Consider the following 16,410-nt stretch of genomic DNA (forward strand, 5'->3'; position numbering starts at 1 on the left):
TACATAAAAGCTTTCTCTGAAAGTGATTACTTAATATAACAACCAGCTGTCTCTTCAATTCTTGCTGAGGCAGCCTATCTTCTCACCATTATTCACAGAGGGAAAAAAAAGGAGGGGGAAAAAGCAGCAAGCCTGTTTTGTCTCCGGGATAAGCAAAGCTTCAGAGAAATGATACCTGACAGAGACGCCAAGTGGGTTTTTTTTATTTTTTCCCTTTCCCAAACATCTCATTCATTTCTTTACAGGAAAAGTAGCTCTTACTGCTGGGGTGTAAAAAGGTAATGAGTCATTAACTCCTTAAGCCCCAATCCCACAGATTTTTGTACATCAACTACACAATCCAATTACCATCCCTTTTATGCTAGCACTTACCAACACAGGATCTAAACATCTCCACTTCAATTCAGCTGGCCCTATATTCCAGCTGTGTGACCTCACACAGAGAAATAATTACCATAGGAGAGCAGCAGTAGCACCAGCAGAGCCTCCAGACTGGGAATATGGGACCATCCAGGCCTGCAAGGGCTGTATTTTTTTGACTGAGAGACAGCTGTGGCTTGAATAGATGGGTCTGTCCCACAGAGTCACTCAGGAACATTCATCTGAATTAATTAAATGCCTGAATTTATGTTAGGGCACATTAAACTTCTGCATGGCTAATTTTATTCAGAAATAATGTAGCCTTTGATTCTGAGTTAAATTGCACAGAAGAGTTTAATAAGAGGTAACTAATGGGTTTCAAAACTAAATTTGGATTCATTTTCCCAGAGGCTATTGAGTTAGTCCCAGGGGTATAAGCCTTTACAGAGACAAGAATCCAGGACAGAGACATTTCAGGCGGAGTCTGTCAATGGGCTACTGAAAAGGAGCAAAGGAGTAGGTTTTGAAATTATCCTTCTAGTCTTCATTTAATTCTTGAGAAGAGGTGATTTTTTTCCACATTTGCCACCAAGGCTGTCCTCCTTAGTGAGGAACAGTGCTACCTCCTGGGGTGGTGCAAGAGGACCCTTTGACCATCATCTGATTTATGGGAGAGCAGGAACACTCACACTTTCACCCATTTTAGGAAAATATTTCATTACTTTTTTTGTTTACTTTTGAGATGGGTACGGCCTTGACCTCCCAGACTTAGTAGGAGAATGCCTCCTTATCTCTCTCCCTGCTCCTCATTATAGTAGCAGCTCATGGCTGTAGGTGCAAGGATATAAGGAGTGAGGCAGCCATCTGGGCATGAATCCCTGCCTGAACATCCAGTCCCCCAGTCTTCTGAGAAAATTGGAATGCAAAGCACTGGCAGAATTTTAGCTGACCTGCTAGAAACAGTTCAATCATGCTGTTTAAAAGGAAAAATAGCTTCAGTCTGCGATCAGGCATGGCTCTGATTTGTAATAAGGAATTTGGCAGTGCTTCTCCCAGAGGATCTAGACGAGCAAAGAGGAGAGGGTGAAAGTAAGAGATACCTATAGAGTTTAGAAACGATTTTTTTAAATCCCCACTCAGTAGAAACTAGCTAATGCAGAGTATGATTTGCTAGCTAAACAGTATTCAAATAGTATTTGTTTAACTAATGTGCACACTTATTTGTGCATATTACTACTATTAAGTAATCAACACACCCAGACACAGGGCTACACAGGGTTTATTGTTCCATCCCTTGCTTTGCTTTGACTCAGCACTGAATCTGTCTGATTGTGCAGGTATTACCAGCTATGGAAGGCTTTTGTGATAAATAATCGTGTAGCCAAGAAAGAAAAAAAAACAAAACTAGGCATATTTTTCTTTGTCTGACTCTAACAAGGTTGGGGGTTTTTTATTTAACTAAAATCTGAGACTGGTGCTTCTCTGCAGGCCAACTCTTCACACTACCTACCACCTTCAGGAACTTGTCTGACAGCAGATTCATCTTTCAGCGTGTTCACACCTGCACAACTATCTTAAGTGGAAAAGATTTCCTCTATTCTGCAGCAAAGAATGGAAAGGATTGCATTTACCTTTCTGCTCTAAATCAGAAAATATTTGCTTTGAAAGCAGGTTATGAAACTTCTCACATCTCAGGTCAGGAAAACTTTGTATCACACAAACACTGTGTGCAGTCAGTCCCCACAGCCAGTTAGTTCAAAGACCTGTGACAATCCTGTCCTAGAGATCCTGTTTTCCTCTTCAAGCAGATACTAAACCATAGCATGTTTTCCACTGCAAAAGAAAAGTTAAAGCCTAAAAATGATGCAGCCCAGCTTCTCACCTGATTCTGTGATGAGATGTAGTATTTTGCCCTGTGTCCAGCTACAGGTAGCCAGCACACTATTAGAAGAAAGAGCAACCCTTATGCACCTACGCATCATCTGGGCACCAATCGAAGACATTAAGAACATTCCCCTCCTCATGCGGTAGCAAACACAGGTGACTTTCACCCTACTCTGAAGCATTCCTTTAGGCTTGACTTTAGCAAAGTGAGCTCAATCTACTCACTGATTTCACTGGTAGGAATAACTTTCTAAAATTAGGCACATGCTTAAATTCTCTGTCAGATTCAGGCTCCTGGATTAGCTGCAGACTTAGTCTGTCCTGGCACTGCACTTGACAGTGAGCTCCTTCCCACTCTGTCCCCACCCATCCGAGTCTTCAGGGAATGTTGCCATGGATTTCCACGGGACACAAAAGAGTCCATATTGGAAGAACCCTGTTAAGGTTGCTAGGCGTAAATATTGACTTAACGGCTCTTCCGCCTCTTTTCTTTTTTAAGAACAGACTTGTTGGCCATGGCTGGAAAAATAAAATGATGGAGTATGCATGATTCACTCTGGCACTCACACAAACATGCAGATCAGTTGGCTGGCAGCTCACTCCTCTGTTAGCAGAACATCGCAAAACGTGTCATTTTGTTTTGGCAGCAAGAGCATCCAAGCCCGTAGAGAGAGAAAAATCTCCTACCTTCCATGTACTTCACATGGGGACCATTGACCTTCCCCAACCCAGAACATTTGATTAGTACTTCCAACAGTTGCGACACACTGAAGGACCGACAGGATGCTGCAATCATTTCACACTAAAAGCTCAACCCAGAAATATCCCTTCTTGGCCCCACTCTCCTGGGCCTACAGATATAAGAAAGGACTGCAGAAAGAAATGCAAGTAAAACTTCTTATTTTAAAGATTTTTTGAATAAAGGTTGTTTATACACATTCACAGAATCATAGAATAGCTTGTGTTGAAAGGGATTTTAAAGATCATCCAGTTCCAACATCCCCGACACGGACAGAGACACCTCCCACTGGATCAGGTTGCTCAAAGCCTCATCCAACCTGGCCTTGAAAACCTCCAGAGACAGGGCAGCCACCACTGCTCTGGGCAACCTGTGCCAATGCCTCACTACCTTCACAGTAAAAAATTTCTTCCTATAAGCTAATCTAAATCTCTCCTCTTTCAGCTTAAAACAGCTACTCCTTGTCCTATCCCTGGGCACTTCTTGATAAAGAGCCTCTCCCCAGCTTTCCTGTAGACCCCTTTAAGTATTGGAAGGGTCCTATAAGGTCTCCCTGGAGCCTTCTCTTCTCTAGGCCAAACAACCCAAACTGCCTCTGTCTGTCCTCATAGGAGAGATGCTCCAGCCCTCTGATCACGTTCACGGCCCTTCTCTGGATTCCCTCTAAGAGATCCACGTCCTTCCTGTGCTGCGGACTCCAGAACTGAATGCGGTACTCCAGGTGAGGTTTCGCCAGAGCAGAGCAGAGGCAGAATCACCTCTGTTGACCTGCTGATTACACAGGATGTCAGCAGCAGAAATGAGAGGGAGCCTAAGGGGTTTTGTCATTGGATTCACGCTTTCATCACCAGGTTCCACTTCCTAGTACTCCATGCACAGTCTTTTAATTCTGAATTTAAAAAACATTTTTTCACAATTACTTCAACACACTGCATCATTCAAACCCCTTTCCATATTCATTCTGTCAGATCTGGATGATTTGTCAAGACTGGCAAAGGGACAAACCTCCTCCAGGTCAGACTGAGGGTACAGAGTACATGTGATACTTCGGGTGCACCAGTTCTAGGCACAGCCAGCACAATCCCCGTCTGCCCCTATAAACCTGCTCACTGCACGCAAGAGCATGAGCAGATCACATGAAAGCTGGCAGAAACCACAGGGGTATATCCTGGATTCCCCAGTAGACCTTCATTTGACATACAAGCAGGGGAACTGATCACAGAATAACAGAATCACCAGGTTGCAAAAGACCTCTTAGACCATTGAGTCCAACCTCCTACCTGCCACTAAACCATGGCCCTGAGCACCTCATCTACCCATCTTTTAAATACCTCCAGGGATGGGGGCTCCACCACCTCCCTGGGCAGCCTCTGCCAGTGCCCCATGACCCTTTTTGTGAAATTTTTTTTTCCTGATATCCAGTCTGAACCTTCCCTGGCACAGCTTGAGGATGTTTCCCCTTGTCCTATCACCTGTCACTTGGGAGAAGAGCCCAGGATCCTCTTCTCTGCAACCTCCTTTCAGGTAGTTATAGAGAGCAATCTCTCCTCAGTCTTCTCTTCTCCAGGCTAAACAATCCCAGTTCCCTCAGCCGCTCCTCGTAAGACTTGTTCTCCAGCCCCTTCACATTTCACGGCACTTGGCAGATGTCTGCCAGAAAGCAAGTTCCTCAGCAGCAGCAAGAGAAAAATTTAATGATCACATATAGGAGGAGAAAGTCCATTATCAGACAGAGATCCTTCTCTAAGGATCACAAGGAGTTTGCTTGCATTTCAGCTGGTAAGAGTGCCCTTTGGGACTTTCATCCCACTGGAGTTTAACCATCCCCAAAGGCATAATGCAAAACCAGAAACCAGTATCAACACATACGCACATTTATGTTTGCTTTGCATGCATCCTCTGTGACTCTACACTTTCCTCGAAGCAAACAGGGACCAACGCCTCCTGCCAGGCATCCTCTGTGTACATCTCCTTCAGAAGTGGTGCTTTGGTACATGGCTTAAGGCTGCAGCTCCTCACAGCCAAGCAGAGCAGCCCAAGGCTCTGGCATCCTACCCACTAATTAGACTTCACAGAAAGTAACCATTCCCACTGCATGTTAAGCTACCAGAAACAAAAGCAAGGACACTCAGATACCTTTGGAGCTTAGCAGCAGCTGCTCAGGATTCACTCTATCCCTCTCAAATCAATTTTTTACTGACAGCTTTTGAAGCAGAGAATTCACAAACAGGGAAACCAGTTGGTATCCCCTCACCTCAACTGTAGGCAGATCCAGTTTGTTATTTTCTAAGTGTTTCCTTGGTGGCACATACAAATTCAGTACTGTTGCTGCTACGAAAGTTGTCTATTTTCAGAATAAACAATTACATGGAAAGTTTGTATTAGCAACAGCTAAGTAGAAGACATCAGGAGATAAAAAAAAGGAAAAATCACTCTTAAGGTCACAGACCATGCATAGGACAAGAGACCAAGTAGACCTAATCGTATGAAGTTAAGGAATTTTCCACCCACACGCTCTCCTGCCCTTGTAGCTGGAATAGTGCAGCCCAGGTCCTGTCTCCTGCTTTCTCAGGAAATTGTTTGCAGGGAACAGAAACGTTCTATAACATAGAAGCAAGAAATAACCTCATGATTTCTCTGCTCTACTAGCTAAGCGTTAAGGCTGATGCATGGCAAGCCTTACTGCATGCCAGTATTGCTGCTCTTACACTCACACATGAGTATCGGGACAAACACATATAGACAAAGACTGTTTCAAGCTGCCAGATATTGACCATTATTATCAATAACACTATACAGCAAGACAGCATGCTGTGTTTATCACTGATTTTATCTTGACTTCATATGGGTCCAGCAAAAGGAAGACAACTTCAACAAATGCTTGGAGCTCTTTGAAGCCTCATTTACATTCCTCCACTGAAAAGGATCCCTTCTGCATACTGAGATGGCCAAATTTGACCTTGAACTTGCTTATCTCATGCCATCTGAGCATTTAGTTCAGAAGTATCTTGTCAGTTTTAAAGATTTAGGATCAGTTTTGTCACATGGTGCCCAAGTGATCCACCATCAGCTTCTACATGACCAAGTTCTAGGGCAAGAAGTCCCACTAGGATCAGCAGCGCAGCAGGAATCAGAGTGCTCAACTCTTAACACAGACTGTATATAATTGCATTACCTTCATTGAATGGGAAGTGAAGGTACTTTCAAAAGTTTAAAACAAGTTACATGATCAATTCTAAAGTGATCAATCTCTTTCCATTTCCTAGAAAGAAAGTCAAGGTAATGATTTCAGATCTGAGTGCCTCAAGCCAGGTGAGATGAATCCCACCTCCAGGGTTTAAGATGAGGAAGAGGTAAGGATCAAGTCTCTAATAACTACACTAAATTCACAGTAGTCATGAGCTGACTTTTTCTTACCCGTGCATCCCAGACACAGTCAAGGAAAAAAATACACACCATGGAAAACCCTCATAAAACAGAAATCGCTCTTGACAGTCACTTACAGAAATGGCAGAGGTACCTTTCAATGGTGCTGTCTATCACCATCTCCCATACATGGAGACATCCATATCATGCCTAATTGCTTTTAGAGCATTAGTGTATACGCTGTTTTAAGCACTTGGAAATTATGACCATGTTCTTGTTCTCTTCAAAGCCAGTGATCCAAGTGCTGACAGTATTAGAGGACAAGGTCTTTTTAGGGCATAATAGGTTTTACTTCAGCCTAACTCCACTTCTTTCCCACTTTGCACTCATCTGGCTGTATCCATGCAAAAGAAAAATGGATCATTTCTTGAAACATTTTCAGCATCATTTAAACTTGGGTCATCTTGTCTGCCTGTGATGGGTTGAACAACCTGTCAGTCACACTTGTCAATCACTGTTCCTGCTTCTCAAAAGCAGTTTAATCAAAGTGAAGAAGCAGAAATGAAATTCTGATACTTACTTTCTCAGGACTGCAATCTCATTCTCTATGCTGCTTTCCTTTCCCTTCAGTGCCTTCTTGGGAATGCACTTGACTGCAAAGAGTTTCCCACTCGCTCTCTCTTCAGCCAAAACAACTTCGGAGAACGCACCCCTGAAAGAAGAAAAGAAAACCCTCAATTTTAAATGGTGCCTTTTACTTGGCAGCTGATAACTGAAACATAACCATCAAATTCTAGTTCTTCTAGTGTCTTTTGATAGCTGCCCCTGTAAATCACAGCACTGGCATCAGGGGCATCTTTCTTTGCCTTTACAAACATATGCAGACATCCACATTCACGCAAAACATTACAGGCTCACCAAATACAACAATTTTAATAAAGAACCATAGCCCCATAGAGGTATAAGCAAAGCTTGAAAATCAGCAAGTACCATTTCCACACCTGGGAGTATGGTCTGCTGTCTGGCTGCTGATTTGATGGATGATGTACTTTTTCCCTTCCTGAAGTTTTAGGATGTTAAATTCACATAGCAGCACAAAGTACCCAGGACTAAATGACGCACCCATGCCAAGAGTGCTTCCAGTTCCTCAGTGACCACAAGAGGTCAGAGCCTCCACTTTGGTCCTCCCTGGCAGCCCAGAGCATCTCCTCACAGTTGGTTCAACCCTGACTCAGATGGGGAAGCAGCGTCAGAAATTCGCTATGTACACAGTGTTATTCCACAACACAAACTGCTGTGTGTAATCGCTCAAGCCAAAGAATCGGATTAAATCACAAGTTCAAACGTCAGCCTTAATAGCAGCCTCCCTACGGTTACCCCAGAGAGGATTACACAAATAAAGAAACTTCATCACAGCAGCCAGTCACTAATTGCCAAGAGTAGGCAGTGCCTCTCTCTCATTAGGTTTTTCCATAACAGTGTATTATTTCTTGCATTCTCATCGTTTCCTCCAAAACATTTGGATCTGACTGAGAAGAGCCCAGGATAACATTATAGTCAGTGCTATATACACTTTTTTGCTGTTCTCACACTGTTTTCTGAGCATCTGAACATCATTCAGACTTGGTTGGTCTGGAAAGACCTTTACTGTGGCACAGTGGGACTCGTTCTCGTCCTAATGTTCTGGTGCTTTGTTACTGGCTTATTGGTGAGGTTCTGGGCAAGACAAAGCACTGGCCTGATGAGGAACAGAAAATCTTTGCTCCTGCTCACTAAAACCTCCTCCAAACAAAGCCAAGGACTTGTCTAACGAGATCACAACTGAAGGATCCACCAGCTGAATGTTCATATTTTATTTATCCAAAATAAAAAGAGGCAGGACACTTTCCTTTGTTGTTTTTCCCCCGTCAGTGGATTATTCTGCTCTTCTACATAGCTCTGTGAAAAATGCTCAGGAGCAGGCTAAGCAAACCAAACTGCACTCCATCCTGCTCTTAAAACATTTAAGGTTTGATCACGGCCTCATTTGTCTACAACCAACCTTCTCTGACTTTCATTCCTCACAATTGCTGTTTATCTAGATGTTCGCAGACAAACAGGCTCTTCCTTCTTAAGTTGTACACTTCCATGTACCAAGCTGTGACCTTACCAATGGTTCCTGAGTTGTGAAATGACCGAATGAATCATTAAGCCCACGGATAGGTGGACAAGCAAAAGGAAGAGGCTGCTGCTTTTCAAAGAGAGCTCTGTATAACCTGGAAAGCTTTTGTAGCAAGCAGTGATGGGGAAACAGTGATATAAAGTTTAGGAAAGGATTAAAAGAGACTTTTGCAAACTGCTACAGCAGGTGTTTGACAGTGTATCTATACACAGCTGTGACCCTCTGAACAGAGAATGTTTTGCCTGATTTTTGCCAAAAAGGACAGTGATCCAGGCTCTGACCATGTTTACACCACTCCAACAGGAACAAATAACTGTTTTCAGTTTTCTTCATAATCTACCACAACATATCAGAGTATCACAGGTTCCAAATCAGAGTCCAAACAATTGCTCCTAATGGCTTTTGCAATAAAGAAATCAAGCCACCAAGTGTTTTTCAAGACCTAGGTTTTGCTTTCCTATTACCAACAGTCCTCAGCTCTTTGATTCACCAAATGGAGTTTTCATTCTGACCCTCATGCCTGGGATAGCCAAGCCAGAACTGCAATGAAATCCTTTTACTGGAAAGCCCTAAGACCGTTCAGTGCTTATCAGCTTCAGTTGCAGACCAAGGTGCTCAGAAACTCTTAGGACTGCTCCCAGCTATATCATGAACCCCTTAAGTCCCAACCACTTAAGCTTTCAACACTGCACTTCATTCCAGCTGTGTCTTGAAAAAGCTTTAAGTTAAACACTGTTAAAAGCAGCATATTCATACCAGTCGTTTACTGATCATATAACTTTCCCAATGTTTGTGATACTATAGAAACACAGAGAGCTCCCATCCTGATTTGGATTTCATTGCTGTTCACAGCCAGTAAAATAAAGGAAATCCCTCTACACCCCGCTACGCAATAAAGCTAGCTTTGGAAATGTCTTTATTTCATAGAATCACAGAATCATAGAATCATAGAATAGTTTGGATTGGAAGGGTCCTTAAAGACCATCCAGTTCCAACCCCCCTGACATGGGCAGGGACACCTCCCACTAGATCAGGCTGCCCAAGGCCCCATCCAACCTGGCACTGAACACCTCCAGGGATGGAGCAGCCACAACTTCCCTTAGCAACTTATGCCAGTGCCTCACCACCCTCACTGTCAAGAATTTCTTCCCAACGTCTCATCTAAATCTTCCTCCTTCCAATCTAAAGCCATTCCCCTTCATCCTATCACTACATGCTCTTGTAAAGCGTCCCTCCCCAGCTTTCTTGTAGCTCCCTTCAGGTACTGGAAGGTCACTATAAGATGTCCTCTGAGCTTTCTCTTCTCCAGACTGAAAAAGCCCAAGTCTCTCAGCCTGTCCTTGTATGGAAGATGCTCCAGCCCTCCGATCATCTTTGTAGCCCTCCTCTGGACCCATTCTAACAGTTCCATATCCTTCTTATGTTTGGGATTCCAGAACTGGACACAGTACTCCAGATGAGGTCTCACGAGAGCAGATCAGAAGGGCAGAATCACCTCCCTCAACCTGCTGGCCACGCTTCTTTTGATGCAGCCCAGGATATGGTTGGCCTTCTGAGCTCCGAGTGCACTGACTCATGTCAAGCTTCTCATCAATGAGCACCCCAAGTCCTTCTCTGCAGGGTTGCCCTCAATCACATCATCCCCCATCCTCTATTCAAACCGAGGATTGCCCCAACCCAGGTGTAGGACCTTGCACTTGGCCTTGTTGAACCTCATGAGGTTCTCGGAGCCCCACTTCTCCAGCCTGTCCAGGTCCCTATGTATGACACCTCTTCCTTCTGGTGTGACAACTGCACCACTCAGCTGTGTCAACTGCAAACTTGCTGAGGGTGCACTCAATCTTGCTGTCTATATCATCAATTCAAATATTAAAGAGCAGTGGTCCCAGGCTACCTAACACGGGCCTACAGGAAAGCTGGGGCGGGACTTTTTAACAGGAAGTGCAGGGACAGAACAGGGTGTAATGTTTTTAAGCTAAAAGAGGGAACAGTTAGATTAGATATTAGGAAGAAGTTTTTTTCTGTGAGGGTGATGAGGTACTGGAACTCATTGTCCATAGCAGTTGTGTCTGCACCCACCCTGGAAGTGTTCAAGGTTGGATGATGCTTTAAGCACCCTGACCCAGTGGCAGATGTTCCTGCCCATGGCAGGGAGGTTGGAACTGGATCATCTTTAACAACCCTTCTGATCCAAACCATTCCATAATTCTATGATTTTGTTGGATTTCTTTCTCCACTTATCAGGACAGCCATGGGGTTCAATGGTGGAACAGCCTCTGTGAATTTAAATGAAATTTTTTTGGGATCTCCAAGATTCTCTCAAATATAAAAATATCTCATTAACAACTCTTCTCATTAAAGCACGAAACGAGCTGAACCTCAGCTAATGCATCCACTCACACATCAACCCTTGGCACTGACAGGGCGGGTTTTTGCATCGAGTTTTATATGAGGCCATGTCATGAAATTGCTAGTGCTTGGAAGAGCCTCTGGGCAATTATGAGGGAGCACTGGGATGGATCTGCCAGGAAGTCAGGAGGGAGATGTGAGGCAATCTGCTGTATCCCATGCACTTTATATGTTCTTACGTCCACAGAGCAAGGGGTGGAGGATGGGGGAAGGGGAGCAACAAGACAACAGACAAAAGAAAGGTAAGTGAAGGGATGGAAGGAAAGAGAAGGAAGGGAACAGATGCAGACAGGGATCAAAGAGCTAAACACAGACTGAAATGAGTGAGCAGTGTAGGACAAGAAGAAAAATGGTAGCAGGGAGCATCAGCAAGAAAAAGACAGCAATGACATTGCTGGAGTCTGCTGGAGTTGGGACAGTCAGAAATAATAGCGTATAGATGGGCAAGCAATTATCATAATTTCAAACACACAGCTGAATTCATCCACCTTTAACAATCCAGTCTAACTCCCATTAAACCCCTCTTGACTCATGCATGAATAAATACTAGAGAGAAAGTCAGAAAGATAAGGCTGCTGATGTTCTTGCTAACAGCAATATATCCTACAGCAAATTCTCTGCCTCCTCAAAAAAGTTCCTCAGGACTACCAACCTGGCAGGCTTCTTACAGAAAATTTCTCCCCCAAAGAATTAATATGCCCTTTAAAATCACAGAATCACAGAATCACAGAATCACACAAGGTTGGAAAGGACCCATTGGATCATCGAGTCCAACCGTTCCTAACACTCCCTAAACCATGTCCCTAAGTACTTCATCCACCCGTTCCTTAAACACCTCCAGGGAAGGCGACTCGACCACCTCCCTGGGCAGCCTGTTCCAGTACCCAATGACTCTTACTGTGAAGAATTTTTTTCTGATATCCAACCTGAACCTCCCCTGACGGAGCTTCAGGCCATTCCCTCTAGTCCTGTCCCCTGTCACTTGGGAGAAGAGGCCAGCTCCCTCCTCTCCACAACCTCCTTTCAGGTAGTTGTAGAGAGTAATAAGGTCTCCCCTCAGCCTCCTCTTCTCCAGGCTAAACAACCCCAGCTCTCTCAGCCGCTCCTCATAAGACTTGTTCTCCAGCCCCCTCACCAGCTTTGTTGCTCTTCTCTGGACACGCTCCAGAGCCTCAACATCCTTCTTGTGGTGAGGGGCCCAGAACTGAACACAGTACTCAAGATGCGGTCTCACCAGTGCCGAGTACAGAGGGAGAATAACCTCCCTGGACCTGCTGGTGACCCCATTTCTGATACAAGCCAAGATGCCATTGGCCTTCTTGGCCACCTGGGCACACTGCTGGCTCATGTTCAGTCGGCTGTCAACCAGCACCCCCAGGTCCTTCTCTTCTGTGCAGCTCTCCAGCCATTCTTCCCCCAGTCTGTAGCGCTGCATAGGGTTGTTGTGCCCCAAGTGCAGGACCCGGCATTTGGTCTTGTTAAACCTCATCCCATTGGTCTCGGCCCAGCAGTCCAGCCTGTTCAGATCCCTTTGCAGAGCCTCCCTACCCTCCAGCAGGTCGACACTTCCTCCCAGCTTAGTGTCATCTGCAAACTTGCTGAGGGTGCACTCAATGCCTTCATCCAGGTCATTGATAAAGACATTGAACAGAGCTGGACCCAGTACTGAGCCCTGAGGAACTCCACTTGTGACTGGCCTCCAGCTGGAGTTAACTCCATTGACCACCACTCTCTGGGCCCGGCCATCCAACCAGTTTTCAACCCAGGAGAGTGTGCGCCTGTCCAGGCCAGAGGCTGACAGTTTCTGAAGCAGAATGCTGTGAGAAACTGTGTCAAAGGCTTTACTGAAGTCCAAGAAGACTACATCCACAGCCTTTCCCCCATCCAGTAGTTGAGTGATTTTGTCATAGAAGGTGATCAGGTTAGTTTGGCAAGATCTGCCTTTTGTAAACCCATGTTGACTGGGCCTGATCACCCGGTTCTCTTGCGTGTGCTTCATGATAGCACTCAAGATTACCTGTTCCATGACTTTCCCTGGCACTGAGGTGAGACTGACAGGCCTGTAGTTCCCCGGATCCTCTCTGCAACCCTTCTTGTATATGGGCACAACATCAGCCAGCCTCCAGTCTAGTGGAACTTCCCCAGTCAGCCAGGACCTCTGGAAGATGATGGATAGGGGTTTGGAAAGGACATCCACCAGTTCCTTCAATACTCTTGGGTGGATCCCATCCGGCCCCATAGACTTTTGGACGTCTAGCTGGGCAAGCAAGTCTCTAACCGCCTCCTCTTGGATCACGGGAGCCTCAATCTGCCCCTCTAACTCTTGGATTTGTAAACAGAAGGAACAACTTTCTTTGCTATTAAAGACTGAGGCGAAGAAGGCATTAAGTACCTCAGCCTTGTCCTTATCCCCTGTCACTGTTATTCCTTCTGCATCCACTAGAGACTGGATATTCTCCCTCGTCCTCCTTTTCCTGTTAATGTACTTGTAGAAAGACTTTTTGTTGTCTTTCACAGCCTTAGCGAGTTTTAATTCTAGTTGGGCCTTGGCCCTCCTGATTTTTTCCCTGCACGATCTCACTTCGTCCCTGTAGTCCACCCAAGATGCCTGTCCTTTCCTCCAGAGCACATAGAGCTTCTTTTTCTTATTGACGCATCTTGAGATCACCCTGCTCCACCAAGCTGGCTTTTCCCCCCGCCGGCTCCTTTTCCGGAACACAGGGATGGCCTGCTCTTGAGCTGATAGGATTTCATTTTTCAAGAGCGCCCAACCCTCATGGGCTCCCTTGCCCTGAAGGACTGTTTCCCACGGGACTTTGCTAATCAACCTTCTGAACAGGCCAAAGTCTGCCCTCTGGAAGTTTAATGTGACTGCTTTGCTAACCCCCTTCTTAATCCCACCTAGAACTGAAAAGCCTATCATCTCATGATCACTTAATCCCAGGCGTCCTCCAACCGTCAAATCCCCAACAAGACCTTCCCTATTCACAAACAGCAGGTCTAGGAAGGCACCCTCCCTTGTTGGTTCGCTAACCAGTTGTGCAAGGAAGTTGTCTTCGATGCACTCCAGGAACCTCCTAGACTGTTTCCTTTCTGCTGTATTGTACTCCCAGCAGACATCCGGAAAGTTAAAGTCTCCCACAAGGACAAGAGGCAGAGATTTAGAGACTGTCCCCAGCTGTTTATAGAAGAGTTCATCAGCAGCTTCTTCTTGGCTGGGTGGTCTGTAACAGACTCCTATCACAAAGTCCCCTTTCTTGTGGGCTCCTCTGATTTTAACCCATAGGCACTCGATCCCGTCCTCACCGTAATCCAGTTCGAGAGTTTCAAAGCACTCTTTGACATAGAGGGCTACCCCGCCTCCTTTCCTACCCTTCCTGTCCCGCCTGAAGAGTTTATATCCCAACATAGCTGTAGTCCAGTTATGTGAGTCATCCCACCACGTTTCTGTGATGGCAATGACATCATAGTCACCTTGCCCTACAACAGCTTCCAGCTCATCCTTCTTATTGCCCATGCTGCGTGCATTGGTGTAAATGCACTTCAGCTGGGCTGATGAACCTTCAGCCCTCATAAAGGGAAGAGAGTTTATTCTCGATTGACTGGTCCTTGGAATAATTAATTCCACAGACCCAGTTTTATCCTTACTGTCCCCACTTATACTCGCCCTCACTTGCCCTATTGTGGTGTACTGGTGGTCCTCTCCAGCACACCATTTCTCAGCCGCTGGTTTCCCACTTCCAGGCTCATTCCCAACTAGCCTGGTCTCCTCCCCTTCCCCCTTCACATCTAGTTTAAAGCTCTATTTAAGAGCCTAACCAGATTTTTAGAGATAACTTTAGTTCCCCTTCGAGACAAGTATGACCCATCCCTAGTAAGAAAACCTGGGGGTGGGTGGGTCACCCCATGATCAAAGAAGCCAAAGCCTCTCTCCTCACACCAGGCTCGGAGCCAGGCATTAATCATCTGTACGTTCCTGACTTCCTGCTCCATATTCCTTAGTATTGGGATGGAGCTAAACACCACTTGCGCTCCAGAGCCCTCAATCATCTTCCCTAAATCCCTGAAGTCTCTTTTGATGGCTTTCAGCTTTCTGCGCTGTAAGTCATCATTACCTATTTGAAATACTAAGAGGGGATAGTAATCCGTTTCCTTCACCAAGGAAGGGAGTTTTCTATTGATATCCCTCACTGAAGCCCCCGGCAAGCAGCAGACCTCCCTGTGGAGCGGGTCCGGTCTGCAGATGGGCATTAATTTATCCTCCTTTTCCCCACATGCTGATATAGATTAAAAAATTAGGGAGAAGAGGTTAATTGGTTAAAAGTTGTGATTTTAAGGGTGTTTGCAATGGTTGGGATATCCCATTCTGTTGGCTGGGAAACAGATAATCACAACATTTCTGACGTGCCTGGGGACCCAGCTTTCACCTCGCTGAAGAAGGGCTTTCAAACCCCTTCAGGAGCTTTCCTTGTGCTTTCTGGAAATGATAGCAAACAAATAAAAAAAGCATCACAGTTTTAAAGAAATAGGACAGCAGTGGAAATGGATAAATGAGAAACTTCTGCGAAATTAAACCACCTTTAGCTGCTGAAATATATGTGTGGCAACTGAATCTATTTTTTAAAGTTTTAAACATGTTATCATTTACCCTAGAGGATCGACACTTTTCAAACTTTTAATTAAGGCATGGAATAATTTTATGATCTAGATCATTCTTATATGAATTAGCAACAATGTAAGAGAAAAAGAAGAGAGGTTACATGACTTAATATGTCACATTGAAATAACTGCCAATTGTAGAAGACGGTTAAGATGTTCTGACTCCTCAAACTTTTGCACCCATGTGGACCATGTGGGATCCTATGAGAAGTCAATCTTTTATAGTTTTAATTCGTTTAAGTTATTTCTCATTCAGTTATTTTCTTCAATCTAGATTTAAAGATTAGGATTTCAAAATTATCATTAGAATAAAAATGGCAAACATATCCAGAGTGGATTTTCTACTAGAAATCAACGGCAGCAAGGTTAAGCTATCCTGGAGATCAAATCAAAATAAAGGCCAAATAACTTTTTCCTTCACCTTTTTCAGCTATAATTTAATATGAAAACAGTTTTTAAAATACAATGAACAACATTCAATAAATTCAACATTCACAGTGCTACGACAGCAAATTTGTTCTCATTCATCAAAATAAAAAAATGCTGTCACAAAAATAATGACAAAACAAAGACAAAGAGTTGATGGGCAGATAAAAATTACTTTTTCCTTCACAAAGGTTTGCAGAGAACTCCATATTGAGAAGTTTTCCATTGCACTAGCAAGTACTCTGTCATACCAAATCAACAGACGTAGTTAGGAAACAAATTTCACATCTTCAGGCTGTGTAAAGCTAATGATCTTAATTACGATATAGTTGGCTTTCTGGGTACTTCGCCCCAGCCAAACCCTGCGTAAAAACATTGAATATTCATCATCTGAAAAATATGCCAT

The 16,410-nt window shown here is 44.5% G+C and overlaps 1 protein-coding gene across 4 annotated transcripts in view; it reads right to left on the bottom strand.

Annotated features, from left to right (window-relative positions):
- The window catches only part of CAMK1D (calcium/calmodulin dependent protein kinase ID), a 239,589-nt gene that overhangs the window by 127,820 nt on the left and 95,359 nt on the right, over positions 1–16,410 (bottom strand). For all 4 annotated transcript variants that reach the window (XM_054073244.1, XM_054073261.1, XM_009568859.2 and 1 more), the window contains exon 2: positions 6,930–7,061. In XM_054073244.1, coding sequence (XP_053929219.1) covers positions 6,930–7,061 — 132 coding nt within the window. The remainder of the gene's footprint in view (positions 1–6,929; positions 7,062–16,410) is intronic.

Source organism: Cuculus canorus, chromosome 1 (genome assembly GCF_017976375.1).
Source record: "Cuculus canorus isolate bCucCan1 chromosome 1, bCucCan1.pri, whole genome shotgun sequence".
In the NCBI taxonomy this organism is placed as follows: Eukaryota; Metazoa; Chordata; class Aves; order Cuculiformes; family Cuculidae; genus Cuculus; species Cuculus canorus.